Source organism: Coturnix japonica, unplaced genomic scaffold, assembly GCF_054131305.1.
Source record: "Coturnix japonica strain WE unplaced genomic scaffold, WE-NBRP24 Scf062, whole genome shotgun sequence".
Classification (NCBI taxonomy): Eukaryota; Metazoa; Chordata; class Aves; order Galliformes; family Phasianidae; genus Coturnix; species Coturnix japonica.
In genome coordinates, this window is record NW_028188965.1 from 717,443 (window position 1) to 736,861 (window position 19,419).

A 19,419-nucleotide genomic window follows, 5' to 3' on the forward strand; every position below is an offset into this window, starting at 1 on the left:
AGCAGCCCAGGCACAGGGGCCTGAAGCTGGCCTGGGTCAGGAGCAGCAGGAGAAGTGCTCTCAGACTTACCCTGTTCCCAAAGGAGGAGGAGGCCAGAGCAGTGCTTGGGAGAGCTCAGTGCAGACCCAGCTTTTATACCAGCTGTCCCACAGCTCATCACCCGCTGGACCAATGGGCAGAGCCTGCACTCCCTGCTACTGCTGGCCTGCCCCTGCCCTCCCTGAATCAGCAGCCCCTGGTTGGACCAGCAGTGGCCCCTTTGCCACCTTGCATCAAATTAATGCTTCGTGGGGCAAATGCATGGTGCTGAGCAGGCAGCGTCCAAGAAAACAACCTTTGATTTGGTGTTTCATCACCATGACTGTCTAGAGATAACAACTGCAGTGTGTTCATCATTCAGACACTGGCATTCAGGAAGAATGGGAAAGGCCTCCTCCCTGCCCAGTGCCAAAGCCAAGTTCCTGGTACTCCATACAACTGGCACGAAGCCTTTGGGGACTCCCTGGGGCTGGGGGGCCTCTACGGCGCCGGGGCCACTCAGGGCTCGGGGGGCCTCTGCACCTTTGGCAGACCCTACACTTCTGCCTGCAGCCCCTGCCCCTTGCCCCGCTACAGCAGGAAGCTCTGGGACACCTGCGGGCCCTGCTAAACCCAGGCCTTGATCTCCTCCTCTTCTGTACATTGATGTGTGATGCCAACATTGTCCTGCAAGGTCCTTTCTGGGCCCAGTGTTGGCCACTGCCTTGAGGGTGCCTGACAAAACTCCTGTTCTGAAGCCCCAGGCACCTCCTATCTGCCTTCACCTGGTACATATCTCTGTTGTTGTGTCCTTTCCTTCACTTCATTCACAATAAAATCAACTTGCATCCAATTTTTGACTCTCAGGCTTTTGTTTCATGGCAAACACGGCAGCTCCAGAGCTCCCTTCCCTGCACTCAGCCGCCCCTTTGGCCTTGTTATGGCTCTCAGCAACAAACTGAGCCAGGCCATGATGCTTCATAGGGAAGACCCCGACCATGGCAGCCCTGTAATCACACGGAGACCCCCTGTCCCCTCCGACGCTGCCATGTTGGATTTGGGCCTAAAACCCACCCACCGCTTTGGAACCGGACCCGGTCAGGGGGAGGAGGCTCCAGAACCGGAGAGACCGTGTCAATCATTCCCTCTGAATGCCAAACCTCAGCCTGCTGACTGCCTCCCACAGGAGGAGCTGAATGCTGAGCTGCCCACCCCACAGAGCTGTGCCCCATCTCAACCCAGACACAGTTCATGATGATATTAATGTCTTTATTATGATTATTATTATTATTGCAACAAATCCAATTACACATCATTGCTTTTCACCCTTTTCCCGTGCACCTGCACTCGGTAAATGCAGGTGTAATCTGGTTGTCCCCAGTTGCTCTTTACCAGAACCTTGATGGAACGAAAGGCTCTGGAATGATGATTCTGCAAAGGAAAATGGGGAGGAAAAAAGAAACAGGGGTGTAAATTCCCACTGTAAACTCAGCAAGCTCCCCATTCTTGCTAAGGAGCTGCAGGAAGCAGCAGAGTGTGGCTGTGCAACCATTGGGGATGCAGGGAGGAGCAGGCCTCAATGCATAGTATATGTATTGTACCTTAAGCAGGAAGGTCTGTGCAGGTTCTTTCCCCATCTGAAAGGTGAATGATCCAAGGGGAACCTCCTCTTCACTGTCCACATCCAGTCCCTTGCAAGGAAAGCACAAGGAGGGCTGATAAGGATCGTGCCATGGTTGCTCACCCCACTGACTGGAGGCTCATGCTGTAGCCCGGCATTGCTTCTGTTGGAGATCAAGAACCCCAAGACGCTTGGCAAAGCAAGACTTTAAGAGGGTTTCCATCTCTCCAACATAGGAAACATCCCCTTGTGGCACTGCAGTGCTCAGCCCAGGACTCAAGAGGATGCCCAAAAGCAAGTCCCTGCTCCGGCACTGTGCTATGGCCACATCCAACACTGTGCTATGGCCACATCCCAGACAGAAGAGCCCAGTAAAGACTTACAAAGATAGCGACGTCTCTGGGAGCACTGATGGCTGTGCCAGTTGGAGTCATTTCAGGCATGATGTGCTCCAGTGTGACACAAGTAGGCAGGATTTCAGCTTGGAACTGGATGACAACCTGGCCCTGCTGTCCTTCCATGGGCCAGCATTGTCCAAGTGAAACACCTGGCTGCAAATAGAATGGGAGAGAAATAAGAGAGAGCACTGGGGTCACAGCACTCCTGCTTCAGCTAAAGGCAAAGGCAGTGAGCGTCTGTGGGTCCTACTTGTGCTTGAGAGTGGCGTATGTGTGAGGAACCAGGCAGAAACACAGGGCCTTAATTCCCTGCCCTACAAAGGGGCTCTCAGTGTTACTGAAAAGGGGAAGATGGTGGCTGAGGGGTGAGGGGGAGTGAGGGGTGCAACCAGCACTAAGATACCTGCAATATGGTATCTGGAGGGTTCATGGTGCGCCAGAACCAGCGGAGCCTGCAAACCCAACACTTGAATGTATAGGTGGGAGATGTTCTCTGCAGGTCGATGGAGGCGCCTGTAATGAGGAGGGAGGAGATGAGTGCAAGAGGTAACATACGTGGAGCAGCACAGGGGAGCAGGGCTTGCCTGCCTGTGTCCTCACCTAAGCTTTTCAGTGCCCAGTCAGGAGACTGATAGCAGTCCAGCTGCTCTCTCTGCTCAGTAAAAGCCTGCTGCAGTCTCTCAATCTCCTGGGGAAGACAAGCATCAATGTCATCAATGTCTTCAATGACATTAGAGGGCTGAGAGCTCCATGTTCGGAGGCACAATAGGCCAAGATTGAGGAAGGACGTCTGAGCCCGAAGTCACTGACCTGCACCATGCTGTCCTTATGTGCTCTCCGGAGTGTCGACCAAGTAATAAAAAAATACGAATTCACCATGACTGCAAATCACATGGCAGAGAGAAGGTGATAAGTACAGAATCATGGGGGGATATACAGAATACAGGGGGGATCCACAGCAGCTCTCTGGCTGAGTGGGACCCATTGGTGGAGAGCAGCTCTGGAGCAACCAGATTGGGATAGGAAGGCAGAAGGAGACACACTGGGGGCCTCTGCTCACAGTGACAGCACCCAGCACAACCCTATGGTGGTTGCAGAGCATTTGCTTATCTGCACTTACCAAGAGTGAAAATGAGCACTATGAAGGACAGTTTTAAGACTGTCCTCTTGTGCCCTGCAGCAGCAGTGGGCAGGGATCTTGCCAGTCTCGTGGCTGTTTTAAGCCACGTAAAGGAGAGTTGGCCCAAAGAGGCAGGAGCTGGTCCACTTAAAAGCCTCTTCAATCCTGCTGGCATTCGGAGTCTTCTGTGGGAGGAAAGAGCCTGGTTGTGTGAGCCGAAGGGAGGCAGGAGCCCGATGCCCCCAGCAGGTTCCCCCCATCTCATACCTTTGACCCCCTGCTGCCATCTCCTCTGCGGGGACCTGATGGTCCTCGCCAACAGCCTGGCTCCCTGAGGAGCCAGGTATATTCTGGCGCCTTCTTCTCGGAGCCTTTCGCCTAGCCATCTCTGCAAAGTTGAGCCCTGGAAGCAGCTCTGGAAGCAGCACGTCCTCTCAGAACTGCGGTCCCAAAAGCTCTGAGCCCACTGGGGCTCTGTCACGCTGAAGGCAATAAGGGAGGCAGCTGTGATGTCACAGAGGGCAGCTGTGATGTCACAGAGGGCAGCTGCACACCCAGTGACATAAGCAGGCCCCACCTCAGGTCTCCCTTTGAGGCACACAAGCTTTTCTTCTTATCACAAGTTGGGTTGGAAGGGACCCCCCAGCACCCCTTTCTTCCCCATTGTCCTTCATTGTCCTTTCTGGGCCTTGTGCTGGCTGTTGTCTTGGAGAAACCTGAAGAAGCACTTCTGATGCTCCAGGCTTCTCCTGCCTGCTTGGACTTCGTACACATCTCTGGTGTTTGTCCTTTGCTGTCTTTACAATAAAATAAGTTTGCATCCAATATTTGAATCTTGGGCTTTTGTTTTTGGAGCTGCAGGGCTGCCTTCCTGTGCACACAGCTTCATCACTTGGCCAGGACAGGCTCTCAGCCCCATGCTGAGCCAAGCTTGGCTATCTTGGGGCAAAGACCCCAGCCGTGCCAGCTCTGATTCACACAGTGCTACGTTCAGTCTGGAGGGGTCCTGTCAGGATGCAGGGGGGCTCACAGCTGCCAGGACCTGCAGCCCCATGATATCTGCGAGCATGCAGGTTCTATTCTGGGAAGGGTCTCTGACTCCCCAGAGCCATTAATGAAATCCCCTCTGTGCCCATCTGAAGGGACTGAACCTACATTGAAGGTGTAGATTCATTTTAATCACCTGTCATGGGGTTATCCCTGGGTATCAGTCCATGACAGGGGTGCGCAGGCCCCAGGAATAAAGCTGCAGCTCAGGGGAGAGAGAAAAGGGCAGAGAGCGAGCAGATCGTTTTAACAAAGAGAAAACACAACGGCAGCGATCCGAGGAGGAACGGGAATTCACTAAATGTAACTAAATGAAACAAAATGAAGAGACGAGAGCACATAAAGTACGTGTCGAACCAGGACAGTGCGATGGAAACTCGCTTCTCCTCAGGGCAAGTTGAGACAGACACAGGCCCTGTCCGGAGCTCCTCCCCACTTCCCCCTTCGGGCCGAGCTGCCCCTCCTCCCCTTCGGGAACACAACGTGCCCACAATGGTAACATAGAACCAGAACATTCAGTCTTTAAGTACCGCTGTTCTGCTGCTGGAGTATCAACAAGAAGGTCCCTCTTACTCTGTGTCCCTTTTTAACCCCCCAAACCCCATTAAAGCCACCTCTGCACTGTCTGTTCCTCATATCAGCTGAGCACAGTAGGGCCCAGTGCATCCCATGACAATGGTTTCTAAGTCCCCAGTGACTGAACAACTGATGTGGGGTTTCCTGAAGCAAAACAGAGATGGAATAGACAGAAATGCATTCAGAAAATCTTTATTGTGCACAGCAAGGCTACAGAAAGGGAAAGAGAACAAGGGAACGCCAGGCAACAGGCTCTGGCTGTGGATGGGCAGCATGTGAAAGAAGGGAATGGGACAGATGAAGCTGATAGCATTGCAACACAGGTCACAGCTGGAGCTGGAGATGCTCAGTGTCCTGTGAAGCGCAGACTATAAGGGATAATGTTGGAGCTGGGTATGTGCAGGGCCGGGGTTTAGCAGGGCCCGCAGGTGTCCCAGAGCTTCCTGCTGTAGCGGGGCAAGGGGCAGGGGCTGCAGGCAGAAGTGTAGGGTCTGCCAAAGGTGCAGAGGCCCCCCGAGCCCTGAGTGGCCCCGGCGCCGTAGAGGCCCCCCAGCCCCAGGGAGCCCCCAAAGGCGGGTGCTCCGGAGGAGCCCACCACGGCTTGCTGGGGGAAGGAGCTGAGGATGGGGCCGGGGAAGGTGACGACGACGGGCGGTGGCTGGATGAAGGCCGTCGAGTCGGGGCACTGGCGCGCGCACAGCTCGTTGCAGCTCTCAGCTATGGGCTGGGGCACGGCCACGCTGGTTTTGGGTGGGCACAGGTCGTAGCAAGACATCTTGGGGTGAGAGAGATGAGCCTGCAGAGCAAAGACAGAAAGAGTAGAGCTGTGAGTGAGGAGATGCCCAGGCAGATCCGAGCCCATGACATGAAGCTACCATGCATACAGCACGGCTGGAGTCTCTGTCACTGCTGTAAGGCCCAAGCAACCCCCCAGTATCCTGCTCTCCTGTCTGGGAGCCCCACAGCAGCTCATTCCAGAGGAGGCCCAGCCACTCACCCTTTTCCCAAGCTGAGCCAGGAAGCAGTGCTGGATGCTGGTGCTCACCCAGGACACTGCTTTTATGGGGGCCAGTGAGCATGGGGAGGAGCTGGTTGTGATGGGGACACGTGGCTCTCAGCTGCCAAACCCCAATCTGCCATGTGCATACCATGGGGCTGTTCTGCTGATGCCGTTTCCTTGGCAGCCCCCACCCGCTGTATCAGCCCCTGCAATTGTCCTGCTTGGATAATGGCCAGCCTTCTGCTAATGGGCAAATTAGGACTGCTGTCCTCACATCCTCAGCCTGTGTAAGAGGGAAGAGAGCATGACACATGCTTGGTAGCAGTTCAATGCATGCCACAGCACTTCCCCAAGGGCTTGGTTTTGCTGTGTCCTCATGCCAGCTGTGCAGAGCATCAGGGAGGAGCAGGTGACAGCACTGGGCAATTGGAAGGTTTGTCCCAGGCCCCCATTCATGCCAGCGTCTGAGTGACAAACACACTGCAGTTGTTATCTGCAAAGCACTGAGGTGATGAAACACCAAATCAAAGGCAAATCTCTCAGTCACTGCCTACTCAGCACCACACATTATGTCCATGAAGCAGGAAGAGTATGGAAGGCAGTGAAGGGGCCTGTGCCTGTCCAGCCATGGGCTGCTGATTCAGGGAGGGCAGGGGCAGACCAGCCTGACCTCAGCACCTGGGAGTGCAGCCTCTGCCCATTGGTCCAGCGGGTGATGAGCTGTGGGACAGCTTGTATAAAAGCTGGGTCTGCACTGAGCTCTCCCAAGCACTGCTCTGGCCTCCTCCTCCTTGGGAACAGGGTAAGTCTGAGAGCACTTCTCCTGCTGCTCCTGACCCAGGCCAGCTTCAGGCCCCTGTGCCTGGGCTGCTGCCATCGGCTGCTCTCTTACACTCTGTGCCCTGTTGCAGAGCTCCATCCCATCAGCCCAAGATGTCTTGCTACGACCTGTGCCCACCCAAAACCAGCGTGGCCGTGCCCCAGCCCATCGCTGAGAGCTGCAACGAGCTGTGCGCGCGCCAGTGCCCCGACTCGACGGCCTTCATCCAGCCACCGCCCGTCGTCGTCACCTTCCCCGGCCCCATCCTCAGCTCCTTCCCCCAGCAAGCCGTGGTGGGCTCCTCCGGAGCACCCGCCTTTGGGGGCTCCCTGGGGCTGGGGGGCCTCTACGGCGCCGGGGCCACTCAGGGCTCGGGGGGCCTCTGCACCTTTGGCAGACCCTACACTTCTGCCTGCAGCCCCTGCCCCTTGCCCCGCTACAGCAGGAAGCTCTGGAACACCTGTGGGCCCTGCTAAACCCAGGCACAAGACTCTTCTTCTCTTCCTTCCTCATCCTGTGTGCTGATCTGTAATACCTACTTTGTCTTTCTTGTTCTGAGCTGTGCCCTGTGCTGGCCACTGCCTTGAAGATGCCTCAAGAAACACTTCTGCTGGAGCCCCAGGCACCTCCATCCTGCCATGGACTGAATTACGTCTTTGCTGTTGTGTCCTTTCCAATCTTTACAATAAAATGAATCTGCATCCAAAGTTTGAATCTTGGACTTTTTTTCCTGGGCACACTGGCTGCACACTGGCTCCCTTCTCCCATGCATGGTCCACACATCTGGCCCAGAAAAGGTGCTCAGCCCCTGCTCATCCAGGCTGCATTTCCATGGGTCAAACCTTCTGGCCAAGGCAGCTCTGACTCACACTGTGCTGCTGCCCATCTGATGAGCCCTGTCTGAATGTAGGCTGCTCCCTGATAAGCAGAAAATACAGCCACAGGGCATCTGAGAATCATCATCCTCTCTGCTGAGGGTCTTCCCCAACTCCCATGTCTTCAGAAATATCCCATCCATGTCAATTTGAAGGCACAGATTATGTTGTGAGGGAACTTCTAGGAAGAACATCATCCACTCCAACTACATATTCAAGGTTTTGCAGCCAACAGCCTCTACAATAAATCAGAAAATCAAAGGGAATCCATCCTGAGGATACAGGCTTCAACACCTGACAACACAGATTCAAACACTCTTCCTGAACACTGACCAAACTATTACCCTGGAGAGCATCTGTGTTTGTCTATCCTCTCATTGCAGACATTTTTCCTATAAGCATTGCTAGTTAAAATTCCCCTCATGTTGCCTTAAGCCATTCCCTCACTTCCCACTGATTCACATAGCAAAACACTGAACTCAATTTCGAACAATTCAGAGAGGATACAGTCAGAAATGCTTCTATTAAACAGCAGATATTTCTTGTTATCTCCTCTTCTAACTTCAGGGCTTCTGTCACCTGGATCTTCTGCTCTTCAGGCCATACTCTTCCTCCACTTCATTCAGTGCAGTAATCCTTGCCTTGTTCCAGGCTTTCTCACAATGATCACAAGTGACTCACTCAGTCCTCAGAGGAAAAAGTTGACCCAGAGACATCACTGAGATCATTAATTTCAGAGCTTCATGCCACTCGGCCCCACAAGGCATCACTGCTCATAGTTTTGGAGGTAGTGATTCAGCCCATTGTAGAATAAGAGTTCACCATCTATCCTGCAGTCCCATCACCTCCACTTTGACACCACCGATGAGTTTAATCCATATGTGACCAGCAGGCTGACTTGTGAATGGGTGTCAGCACAACCTGATAGCAGAAAGAGGGAGACAAGGGATCCATGCACAGCTGGCTTCCAGGTTATGGCTGATGCCATCCACATTCCCAATGGTCATAACCTCAGGGCACATGAGTAGCTTATGCAATAATTTTGTGGCTCCCTACCCATGTCTGCTGCTGTAAGGCTGTTTTCCAGCCAAGAGCTGGCAGTGCATTAATCAAAGGCAGTATTTGCCACCAACCACTCTCCAGCCTCCCCTCTGCTTTGCTCCAGAGCTCATGTGCTGCTTCTACATCATAGCAAAGCAAGACTTGGCAGAGCTGGTCCCACTACTAAACTGAGGAGGATGGGCAAGGGAGTGAGGTCAGCACCATCCTGCTCTCAGTCCCTTTCATAGCCCCTCCAAAAGTACCTCTCTGCCATCCCTACTCCAAACACACCCACCATTCTAAGGGGAACCTTGGATTCTCATCAGCAGGATTTGCCCAACCCCTGGTGTCACAAAACCACGTTTTACTCTTCTGAAACAACACCAGCAAAGAGAGGGAGAAGGCTTTAGTGAATGCAGAAAAGCTTTATTTTTCGAAAATCATTGGGAGAATGGGGTAGAGCGAAGAAGTCAGGCCAGGTTCAGGTTGTAGTCCATGGAAGAAGAGGAAAGGGGAGAAGAACCCAGCAGAGCAAAGGTGCCAACGCTGCCAGCTGTTCAGGTCTCAGCCACAGCTCAGCACTTTGCAGCATCCCATGCCCATCAGTTCAGGCATGAAGTGATGCTGGTGGTGCTGGCTGTGGACAGGGCCTGGGCTTAGCAGGGCCCGCAGGTGTCTCAGAGCTTCCTGCTGTAGCGGGGCAAGGGGCAGGGGCTGCAGGCAGAAGTGTAGGGTCTGCCAAAGGTGCAGAGGCCCCCCGAGCCCTGAGTGGCCCCGGCGCCGTAGAGGCCCCCCAGCCCCAGGGAGCCCCCAAAGGCGGGTGCTCCGGAGGAGCCCACCACGGCTTGCTGGGGGAAGGAGCTGAGGATGGGGCCGGGGAAGGTGACAACGACGGGCGGTGGCTGGATGAAGGCCGTCGAGTCGGGGCACTGGCGCGCGCACAGCTCGTTGCAGCTCTCAGCGATGGGCTGGGGCACGGCCACGCTGGTTTTGGGTGGGCACAGGTCGTAGCAAGACATCTTGGGGTGAGAGAGATGAGCCTGCAGAGCAAAGACAGAAAGCGTAGACCTGTCAGTGAGGAGATGCCCTGGCAGAGCTAAGCCCATGATCAAGGACTGCTCTACACACAGCAGGGCTGGAGCCACTGCCACTGCTGCAGGGTCATAGCTGCTCCACAGCACGCTGCTCTATTGTCAGAGAGACCCGTTCCAGCCCCTGCCAGAGGAAGCCCAGCCACTCACCCTTTTCCCAAGCTGAACCAGGCAGGAGAGATGAATGCCAACACTCACCCATGTCTGTGCTTTTATTGGGGCTGGCATGGGGAGGAGCAGATCATAATGGGGGCACGTGGCTATCAGCACCTGAGCCACAGACACTACTGTGCATACCATGGGGATGTTTTGCTGATGCTGTTTCCTTGGCAGCCCCCACCCTATCTCTCAGCCCTTGCAATTACCCTGCTCAGACACTGGCCAGCCCTCTGCTAATGGGCAAATTTGGACTGCTGCCCTTTCATCCTCGGCCTGTGTAAAAGTGTAGGGTGCATGACAAATGCTGAATGGCCATTCCTTGCATGACACAGTGCTTCCTTAACAGCTTGGTTTTGCTGTGTCCTAATGCTAGCTGTGCAGAGCATCAGGGAGGAGCAGGTGACAGCACTGGGCAAGTGGAAGGATTGTCCCAGGCATCCTGCACAGCAGCGTTTGAGTGACAAATACATTGCAGTTGTTATCTGCAGAGAGGTGAGGTGATGTAATTCCAAATCAAAGGAGCTCCACTCCATCACTGCTTGCTCAGCACCACTCATTTGGCCTATGGAGCATAAAGAAGAGCTAAGGTGGAAAAGTGACATGTGCCTGTCCAGCCATGGGCTGCTGATTCAGGGAGGGCAGGGGCAGACCAGACTGACCTCAGCATCTGGGAGTGCAGCCTCTGCCCATTGGTCCAGCGGGTGATGAGCTGTGGGACAGCTTGTATAAAAGCTGGGTCTGCACTGAGCTCTCCCAAGCACTGCTCTGGCCTCCTCCTCCTTGGGAACAGGGTAAGTCTGAGAGCACTTCTCCTGCTGCTCCTGACCCAGGCCAGCTTCAGGCCCCTGTGCCTGGGCTGCTGCCATCGGCTGCTCTCTTACACTCTGTGCCCTGTTGCAGAGCTCCATCCCATCACCCCAAGATGTCTTGCTACGACCTGTGCCCACCCAAAACCAGCGTGGCCGTGCCCCAGCCCATAGCTGAGAGCTGCAACGAGCTGTGCGCGCGCCAGTGCCCCGACTCGACGGCCTTCATCCAGCCACCGCCCGTCGTCGTCACCTTCCCCGGCCCCATCCTCAGCTCCTTCCCCCAGCAAGCCGTGGTGGGCTCCTCCGGAGCACCCGCCTTTGGGGGCTCCCTGGGGCTGGGGGGCCTCTACGGCGCCGGGGCCACTCAGGGCTCGGGGGGCCTCTGCACCTTTGGCAGACCCTACACTTCTGCCTGCAGCCCCTGCCCCTTGCCCCGCTACAGCAGGAAGCTCTGGAACACCTGTGGGCCCTGCTAAACCCATCCTCATGGTTCTTCTACCTGGCACAAACCACGCTTATTCGGAGTGTTCAAATTCAGTGCTTCCCTTGAATTTATTTTCTGATATGTTTTGTCTCCCTTTGTGCATATTTGTCTTTAACTCCTCTTTCATCAGCCTGTTCCTGTATTTTGCTTTATTTCATTGATATTATCATTAAATCTCTTCTGTGTTAAATTATCTGCCTTGTTTTCTTTATAACTTTTTATTGGACGAAATATTTTCTACTCATTTGCCACATACGATTTTCTTTCTATACATTGAGTTACTTTCCTCTATTCCGTTATTCTCCCTAATAAACCCAATCACTCATTTCATGTTTTATGAGTTGCTTTAAGACATTAATAGATTTCCAGGCTGCTGTCTCTTCTTTAAAGTGCAGCAGTCATGACCTGTTTTTAAACCACCACCTGTCAAAGGTTTGAATCTCACCCCTGTATAATTTAGCTTTATCAGCTCATCCCTCCTGGTTGCTAGGAAAGCTATAAAGACACTTGAAATAATGGGAAGCTTTTATTGCAGTCTTCAGGTCACTACTGAAGACATCAGTACTTATTGGGAAAGGGGTAGACTACCTGGCTGAGACAAAAGGGAAAGCAGGACAGGGATGGGGCTGACCAGCCCTGAGGCTACAAACCGGGCTCTTATTAGAGAAGTGATAAGCCTCCCTGTTCAGCCTAATGCTATTACACACAACTTAAGCATGTGCATTGCATTATAACAAAACAGCTCACTTGCATAAACCATTAGTCAGTGTTTCTAAACTGCTTTGATTTCCTTTGTTCCTGACAAGCTTGAGAAAAGCTGCAGTAATTGTTTGTTCCCACGGGAAGCCCCAAAAGGCATTTTACAATTACAAGAGTATTTAAATGAGGGTGTTGTTAAGCTCAGGTAGAGATTTCAAGTGGAGAGAGGAAATGGAGATCTTTCATGTGGCTGAGAGTTTGTTGATTAGACAAAGAATCATGACAGACAACGTGTTCTGATAGTAGATGTAGTGGTAAGCTTAGGCAAAGAAGTCAGATTTAGAGACTGGATAAACTACAGATCACAGTAATTCACCTTCTGTGCCTGAAGAATAACAGGTCAAGGGACAAAGGAAAAGCAGTGAGGCTCATATGCAACACCACAGGGTTTTATTGGGACACAAGAACATAGCAGGTGATTACAGAAACTCAAGGTGATCCGAGGGGAAACGGGCAAAGCAGGGACTGCGCTGGGGGTATAATGCCCCCATTTAGGACCCAGGAGACAGTGGAGGTGGCAGGAAGATGCAGGGGACACCAAAGCTGCAGCCAGGGTACATGGTAGCACAGGCAAGTGGGACACTGGGCACACAGCATCCTCCTGTCCCCATGCTGGGGCAGCTGATGGGTGCTGCCGGTCCCCTCAGCTCCTGCTCCATGTCCAGCTGCTGCAGTCCTTGCTTCAGGGCTGTTGATGGCTCTGGACATGATGGCAGTGGATTTAGAAAGATCCGCAGCTCCCACGGCGAGATCTGCTCCAACGCTGGGCACCAGGGAAGAAGCCAGTGCCACAGGAGGAGCTGTAGGACCTTCCACAACTGCCAAAGCCACTGGAGCCATACTGGCCCCCATAGCCCAGGGAACCCCCGTAGCTCATGTCATCTCCATAACCCAGGCAGCTCCCATAGCCCTGGGAGCCCCCATAGCCCCTTGAACCAAAGGAGCCCCCATAGCCCCAGGATCCCCCATATCCCCCTGAGCCAAAGGAGCTCCCATAGCCCCGAGATCCTCCATAGCCCCCCGAGCCAAAGGAACCCCCATAGCACCGGGATCCTCCATAGCCTCCCAAACCAAAGGAGCTCCCATAGCCCCTGGATCCTCCATAGCCCCCTGAGCCAAAGGAGCCCCCATAGCCCAGCGAGCTCCCATAGCCCCGGGAACTCCCCAAACCAAAGGAGCTCCCATAACCTCGAGACCCTCCCAGACCAAAGGAGCCCCCAGAGCTTTGGGAGCTGAAGGAGCCCCCCATCCCGGCTGGGCCTGATGATCCCACAATGCTATCCTGAGGAAAAGAGGTGAGCACGGGGCCAGGGACTGTCACCACCACCGGTGGGGGCAAGATCACTGCTCTGGAGTCAGGGCACTGCTGCACACATGGCTCGTTGTAGCTCTCGGCAATGGGCTGAGGGCAGCTCACCCCGTAGGGTCTGCGGGATTCCATGCAGCCAGACATCCTTCTTGGGTTGGTTGTTGAGTCTGCAATGCACAGCACAAAGTGGATTTAATTCTGGCTCTACTTGCTTTATGGTTATTGTATGTTATCACTCTCTAGAATTGTTCTTCTAAAGCAAACCTACGTGTAGTCATGTCAACCACATCCCAGACTCTATTTACTGTCAGTAAATCCTAAATGCCATGTTTATATTGCATGTCACATGTAGTAAATCCTACACATAATATCACTTATGCTCTTACTTCAATCATAACTAATCTAAGTTATACAACCAACTTAAACAGAGTGTATTTTGGTAGTCTATGTATATTCATTATGACAAGAACTGTAATAGATCCAGTCCTTCCCATAGTAGCACCCAGCTTCCAAATGGGAATATTTCCTCTTCAACAAGGAGGTAGATACGATGCTCCACCTGCCATTTCTACATTTCATACTGCATGTAGCTGCCGATTTGTAACTAACACACTTGGCAAACTGATAGTCAATACGGCATCAAAACATCCCAATTTTGTTCTAAGATCTTGTGACTCTAGCAGATCTCCAACTTGCCATTCTAGAGCATCATGCACAGTTTAGCATTAACCGAAAAAGAGAAAGCTTGACAAAGATAGAAGCTGAGTTGAATACAACTTACCCTGTTCACTAAGGAGAATGAGCCAGGAGAAGCTGATGGAGAGGTCTGGAGCAGAGTGAGCTTTTATACATCTCTTCAGCTGCTCACAGGATATGAAACACCCTCCGTGCTCCAGGTCTTACACAGTCACGAAACAACCCTTGATACAGAGGGATTTAATTTTGCTTGCTTTGCACTGCCACTCCCCAGCTTTAAAAACAGGTGTGAGACAATGTCAGTGGGCATTAGATTGATGAATGATGGCATCTTTCAGTCACCTAGTGCCCAACACCAGCACTGGGGCATCTGCTATTTAAATTACACTTTAGGGTTTCTGTAATGTAAATTGACTACTGTGTGGTCAAAATCTTGTGCAAGAGCAATAATTCAGAGATGTTGGGGTGATGTGCTCTGTTTCATAAGAGAGAGGGTCATTTAGGAGTGAACAGGAGATTTGGAGACAATGAGAGCAGAGATTCTGGGACATCTGTTTTAGCCTCTTTGTTTCACAGCCTTATTCAGGTAGCCTTTAAGAGAGGCTCTTAAGTTTTCCTTAATCAAGGCATTAGACATTCCAGATATATTACAAAAATTCAGGGTTGTAAAGGGAAATGAGGCTACTACACAGCATCCATAGCACAGACCCACCGTAATATCCCAAATATCACTGAATCACAGATTGGCCTGGGTTGAAAAGGACCCCAATGCTCATCAGCTCCAACCCCATGCTATGTGCAGGGTCACCAACCAGCAGCCCAGGCTGCCCAGAGCCACATCCAGCCTGGCCTTGAATACCTGCAGGGATGGGGAATCCACAGCCTTCTTGGGCAACCTGTTCCAATGTATCACCACCCTCTGGGTGAAAACCTCCTAATATCCAACCCAATATATTAGCATTTAATAAATAAAGTACTTGACTTCATAAATAAATACCAAATTCTTGTTCAACTTAAAAATCATGGCCTTACTGGGGAAGAAACCGATTGTCATCACTTGGCATATTTTAGAAACAGGTTGTTTCATAACAAGGGAACTTCTAAATCCTGCCCTTCCTCATTTCGTATGATAATAGCAGAAATTGCAAGCATTAAGTATTAATGAGTGCTTGTGGAGCAGCTTAAAGTCATTATCTTCCAGGTATTATTATCAGTGAATTCTGATGACACTTCAAAGACACAGCTATTTAACAATTTAGGGGTAATTAATAGCCCATCTTTTGAAATATCATTAAATTAGAAAACAACAGACTTGCGGGTAATTGTATGATGCCACATAATGATTCAATTAATAAAATAGTATTGAAAGAGATATGTTAGAACTTTTTCTCGAGCCATCAGCACTTCTAGATGGGGGAATCAATAGGAAAATGAGGATTGCTTTAAAATATACGTCTAAAATAACTTCTAGGACTCGAGAATCCAAATGAAATGTTAAAGAGCTTGAGGTAGAGAACCCCATTAACAGTTCTGATCAGATCAATAAGGGCTTTTACCCCAGAGGGTGGTGATGCACTGGGACAGGTTGCCCAAGGAGGCTGTGGATGCCCCATCCCTGCAGGCATTCAAGACCAGGCTGGATATGGCTCTGGGCAGCCTGGGCTGCTGGTTGGTGACCCTTCCAACACATCAGTTGGAACTGATGATGGGTGACCTTCACCTACTTCTTGCACGTGTCACCACGAGGGCCTCCTGTTGTGTATGTATCCTGAATGTGACCATGGGACTGACGTGACGCATAGTTTGTGCTCTGATTTCCAGTGGGTGACTGCATCTCACCCTTCGGCTGTGAGTTCCCTAAGTCCTCTAACATTAAAATCACAGATAAACAGTTGTCATCGGCTTTGTATCACACACCCAGGGTAACTTCTTGGGAGGGACAGTGCTGACATGGCACTACGAAAGCTCCCACCATCATGTTTGTTTTGTAACACACGAGGACCAGTGGCTTAAAGACAACATCTGGAGAAGCATATAAAAGCTGCTACCACCTGCAGCCCTTCTATTCACTTCTCTCACTTCATTCCCTGCAGTGAACAAGGTAAGTTTGGCTTCACTCTATCTTTCTACTACAATTAGCATTTACTTGAGCAAAGCTTTTATCATGGAGGTGATTCCTGCATGGGTAACTGCAGACTTAAAACTTTGGTTCATCTCATCCCAGTGCAGTTTTAATACTTCTCCATTCACCTTAAAACTGCTTCATGCTCTACATTGCAGACTCAACGACCAACCCAAGAAGGATGTCTGGCTGCATGGAATCCTGCAGACCCTACGGGGTGAGCTGCCCTCAGCCCATTGCCCAGAGCTACAACGAGCCATGTGTGCAGCAGTGCCCTGACTCCAGAGCAGTGATCTTGCCCCCACCGGTGGTGGTGACAGTCCCTGGCCCAGTGCTCACCTCTTTTCCTCAGGATAGCATTGTGGGATCATCAGGCCCAGTCGGGCTGGGGGGCTCCTTCAGCTCCCAAAGCTCTGGGGGCTCTTTTGGTCTGGGAGGGTCTCGAGGTTATGGGAGCTCCTTTGGCTTGGGGGGTTCCCGGGGCTATGGGAGCTCGCTGGGTTATGGGGGCTCCTTTAGCTCGGGGGGCTATGGAGGATCTCGGGGCTACAGGAGCTCCTTTGGTTTGGGAGGCTATGGAGGATCCCGGGGCTATGGGGGCTCCTTTGGCTCAGGGGGCTATGGGGGATCCTGGGGCTATGGGAGCTCCTTTGGTTCAGGGGGCTATGGAGGCTCCCAGGGCTATGGGAGCTGCCTGGGTTATGGAGATGACATGAGCCACGGGGGTTCCCTGGGCTATGGGGGCCAGTATGGCTCCAGTGGCTTTGGCAGTTGTGGAAGGTCCTACAGCTCTGGACTCTCCTCCTGCGGCACTGGCTTCTTCCCTGGTGCCCAGCATTGGAGCAGATCTCGCCGTGGGAGCTGCGGATCTTTCTAAATCCACTGCCATCATGCCCAGAGCCATCGACAGCCCTGAAGCAAGGACTGCAGCAGCTGGACATGGAGTAGGAGCTGAGGGGACCGGCAGCACCCATCAGCTGCCCCAGCATGGGGACAGGAGGATGCTGAGTGCCCAGTGTCCCACTTGCCTGTGCTACCATGTGCCCTGGCTGCAGCTTTGGTGTCCCCTGCATCTTCCTGCCACCTCCACTGTCTCCTGGATCCTAAATGGGGGCATTATACCCCCATCACAGTCCCTGCTTTGCCCATTTCCCCTCGGATCACCTTGAGTTTCTGTAATTGCCTGCTATGTTCTTGTGTCCCAATAAAGCCCTGTGGTGTTGCATATGAGCCTCACTGCTTTTCCTTTGTCCCTTGGCCTCCTGTGTGAGCAGCACTCCCTGGTGTGCAGGGTTAAATGATCACAGCATCTGCCCTGCTCCATGGCCCTTCAGTCTGTGGAATGAGAGTTTAATTGGGATCCTTTAGGTAGGCACAGTGCTAATGAATATTTGTTTAGCAATTTAGAAGTCATTATCTTCCCCACGGTTTAGAATGGGAAGCGTAATTGTCATTGCTCTGGGGATTTCCTGTCACCTCAAATGCCCCCTAATCACCACCTAATTTAGAAACCCACCGCCCCCTAATTACAGCATTCCTGAGCAAACAAAGGCAGAATCGTACTCTTCTCCCTCTCATTTTCCTCTATCTAATGGTTTTATTTTTATTTACAGACGTTTCTTTACTGCAGATTGTCTGTCATAGTGTGAAAGATGAGTCAGAACAGTAACAACAGGGATTGCTGGAGTTTTACGTGCTCCACAATAGAGAAGGAGATGAAAGGTGATGCTGCTTGCAAGACAGGATTGGTTTTCCCTACTGTCTGTTAGCCAGGAATGAATATTTAATATTGTACTGAAAGAAATGTGGGTAGGGAAAACACCCCATCAAAAAAAAAGGTGGGTTTTACTCATTACTTCTGTCTTCAATATCCTTGCTAACTGGTATGGTCTGAGTCATATGAAGATCTACTTGGCACTGACAACTTGACACACTGATAAATTTCTTCCAGAGAAAATATAGAATAAAGAAAGGAGAAAAAACATCAGAACAATATGTTGTTTATGATGCACCATGAGTTTAATGAGCAAGAAGTAGAACAACAGCTAAAAACAAATGAACAGCATGAGAAAGCAATAGTTTTCAGTGTGGATTAAAGTAAATCTCCTAATTCAAGGTGATGCTTTACATCTGGATACCCAACTCCTAGTGCAACTATGGGTTATGTTTTTCATCTCAGAGAAAGGCATTGGATCAGAAATGCCAAGCTCCTGAAGTCCCATGAGCTCAGGGTGGTCAGCAAGCACAGGGCTGTGGTCATGAACTCTGGATCAAGCTTTCAAACTTCTTGTTATTTCATCTGTGCTTTCTAAATGGGGCTTTAGCATGGCCCACAGCTCCCACGGCGGTTGTAGCGGCGGTAGGACCTCCCATAAAAGCCCCCCAAACCCAAATAGCCAAGGCTTCCAAGCCCTGAGGAGCTGCCGGAGGAGATGGGGACCCCCGCTGCACTCAGGACATCCCCAACAGCTGCAGAGGCTGAAGATCCCACAGTGGTGTTCTGGGGGAAGGAGCTGAGGATGGGTCCTGGCAGGGTCACCACCACGGGAGAGGGCTGGATGATGTAGGTGGAGTCCTGGCACTGTCGCACGCAGGGCTCGGTGCAGCTGTTGGCCAGTGGGGTTGGTCCACAGGTTGTGGGGGCACACAGGTCGTAGCAGGACATTTCTCTGGGTTGGAGGTAAATCTGAAATACAGAGAAGGTATTAATAAAGAAGTTGTAATTACAACCACACAACTGAGCTGCTGAGATGGTGGAGAATACCAGAATCTCACTAGAGACTGTGGGGAACAAAGTGATGCATTCTTAGGTTGAGAGGAGGCCCAAATTACTCTGCCCTACAAAAGGGAGCATGAGGGGCATCTCGACCTATCCAGAGCAATCTAGGATCTCATTTCTCTCAGTACCCTTCAGGATCCCTGGAGCCTGTAGGAGGTAGGAAGAAGGGACCACCTTTATAACCCTCCTGTCCTGGAAAGCCTGGAGATTCTCCACAACCACTTCTATTTTCTGAGTTATTTACATACACAGATTTTAATGTCTTGGACCAGAATGAACCATTGACCCACTGAAAAATGTGCCCAGCAAATGCAACCCCTCAAACCTGCTGTCCTCTATAGAAAGTTGCCCTCAGCTTCTCTCCATGCATGGATCATAGAGTCATAAAATGGTTTGGGTTGGAAGGAACCTCGAGGATCATCAAGTTCCAACCCTCCTGCCATAGGCTGGACCACCAACCTCCATATCTAATGCTAGACCAGGCTGCTGTTTCAGCACCTCAACACCCCCTTAGTAAAGAACTTCCCCTGATATCCGACCTAAATCTTCCTTCCTTCAACTTCAAACCATTTCCCCTTGTCTTTCTGTTATCTACCCTTATCAAGAGTTGATTCCCCTCCTGTTTGTAGGCTCCCTTTAGGTACTGGAAGGGATGAAGAGGATAAATGTTAGACAGCTATGTACAAGCCAATGA

The 19,419-nt window shown here is 51.6% G+C and overlaps 7 protein-coding genes and 1 pseudogene across 11 annotated transcripts; 3 read left to right on the plus strand and 5 right to left on the minus strand.

Moving 5' to 3' along the window:
• Positions 1–1,296: 1,296 nt before the first annotated feature.
• Positions 1,297–4,261, minus strand: LOC146751747 (sperm-associated antigen 4 protein-like). The gene is made up of 7 exons (XM_085533666.1): positions 3,159–4,261; positions 2,849–2,919; positions 2,639–2,726; positions 2,442–2,551; positions 2,024–2,191; positions 1,621–1,710; positions 1,297–1,450 (listed from the first exon to the last, which is right to left on the minus strand). Exons 1-7 carry the CDS (start codon positions 3,421–3,423, stop codon positions 1,325–1,327), a joined length of 918 nt encoding a protein of 305 aa, XP_085389792.1. The 5' UTR covers positions 3,424–4,261; the 3' UTR covers positions 1,297–1,324.
• Positions 4,262–4,750: 489 nt separating this feature from the next.
• LOC146751748 (scale keratin-like) lies at positions 4,751–5,834 on the minus strand. The gene is made up of 2 exons (XM_085533760.1): positions 5,779–5,834; positions 4,751–5,577 (listed from the first exon to the last, which is right to left on the minus strand). Exon 2 carries the CDS (start codon positions 5,554–5,556, stop codon positions 5,194–5,196), a length of 363 nt encoding a protein of 120 aa, XP_085389886.1. The 5' UTR covers positions 5,557–5,577; positions 5,779–5,834; the 3' UTR covers positions 4,751–5,193.
• Positions 5,835–5,876: 42 nt separating this feature from the next.
• Positions 5,877–7,328, plus strand: LOC146751749 (scale keratin-like). Its single transcript, XM_085533761.1, has 2 exons — positions 5,877–6,583; positions 6,693–7,328. The coding sequence occupies exon 2, from the start codon at positions 6,715–6,717 to the stop codon at positions 7,075–7,077; it is 363 nt and encodes a 120-aa protein (XP_085389887.1). The 5' UTR covers positions 5,877–6,583; positions 6,693–6,714; the 3' UTR covers positions 7,078–7,328.
• Positions 7,329–9,173: 1,845 nt separating this feature from the next.
• Positions 9,174–9,894, minus strand: LOC146751750 (feather keratin B-4-like; annotated as a pseudogene). Its single transcript, XR_014941252.1, has 2 exons — positions 9,759–9,894; positions 9,174–9,557 (listed from the first exon to the last, which is right to left on the minus strand). The product of XR_014941252.1 is annotated as a feather keratin B-4-like (transcript).
• A 547-nt stretch (positions 9,895–10,441) lies between these two features.
• On the plus strand, positions 10,442–11,369 carry LOC146751751 (scale keratin-like). Its single transcript, XM_085533763.1, has one exon. The coding sequence runs from the start codon at positions 10,690–10,692 to the stop codon at positions 11,050–11,052; it is 363 nt and encodes a 120-aa protein (XP_085389889.1). The 5' UTR covers positions 10,442–10,689; the 3' UTR covers positions 11,053–11,369.
• Positions 11,370–12,540: 1,171 nt separating this feature from the next.
• LOC107324380 (uncharacterized) lies at positions 12,541–13,272 on the minus strand. Of its 3 annotated transcripts, none has more exons than XM_085533758.1 (2): positions 12,936–13,272; positions 12,541–12,827 (listed from the first exon to the last, which is right to left on the minus strand). In XM_085533758.1, exons 1-2 carry the CDS (start codon positions 13,270–13,272, stop codon positions 12,541–12,543), a joined length of 624 nt encoding a protein of 207 aa, XP_085389884.1. The 3 variants fall into 3 exon arrangements, with proteins under 3 accessions (XP_085389884.1, XP_085389882.1, XP_085389881.1); XM_085533756.1 differs by having other exon boundaries at positions 12,541–12,794; positions 12,882–13,272; XM_085533755.1 differs by having other exon boundaries at positions 12,541–13,272.
• Positions 13,273–16,127: 2,855 nt separating this feature from the next.
• Positions 16,128–16,823, plus strand: LOC107324379 (uncharacterized). 2 transcript variants are annotated; one of them, XM_085533759.1, is made up of 2 exons: positions 16,128–16,419; positions 16,483–16,823. In XM_085533759.1, the coding sequence occupies exons 1-2, from the start codon at positions 16,128–16,130 to the stop codon at positions 16,821–16,823; spliced, it is 633 nt and encodes a 210-aa protein (XP_085389885.1). The 2 variants fall into 2 exon arrangements, with proteins under 2 accessions (XP_085389885.1, XP_015739843.2); XM_015884357.2 differs by having other exon boundaries at positions 16,128–16,823.
• A 1,123-nt stretch (positions 16,824–17,946) lies between these two features.
• LOC107324363 (feather keratin B-4-like) lies at positions 17,947–18,628 on the minus strand. Its single transcript, XM_015884336.2, has one exon. The coding sequence runs from the start codon at positions 18,609–18,611 to the stop codon at positions 18,267–18,269; it is 345 nt and encodes a 114-aa protein (XP_015739822.2). The 5' UTR covers positions 18,612–18,628; the 3' UTR covers positions 17,947–18,266.
• Positions 18,629–19,419: the final 791 nt, after the last annotated feature.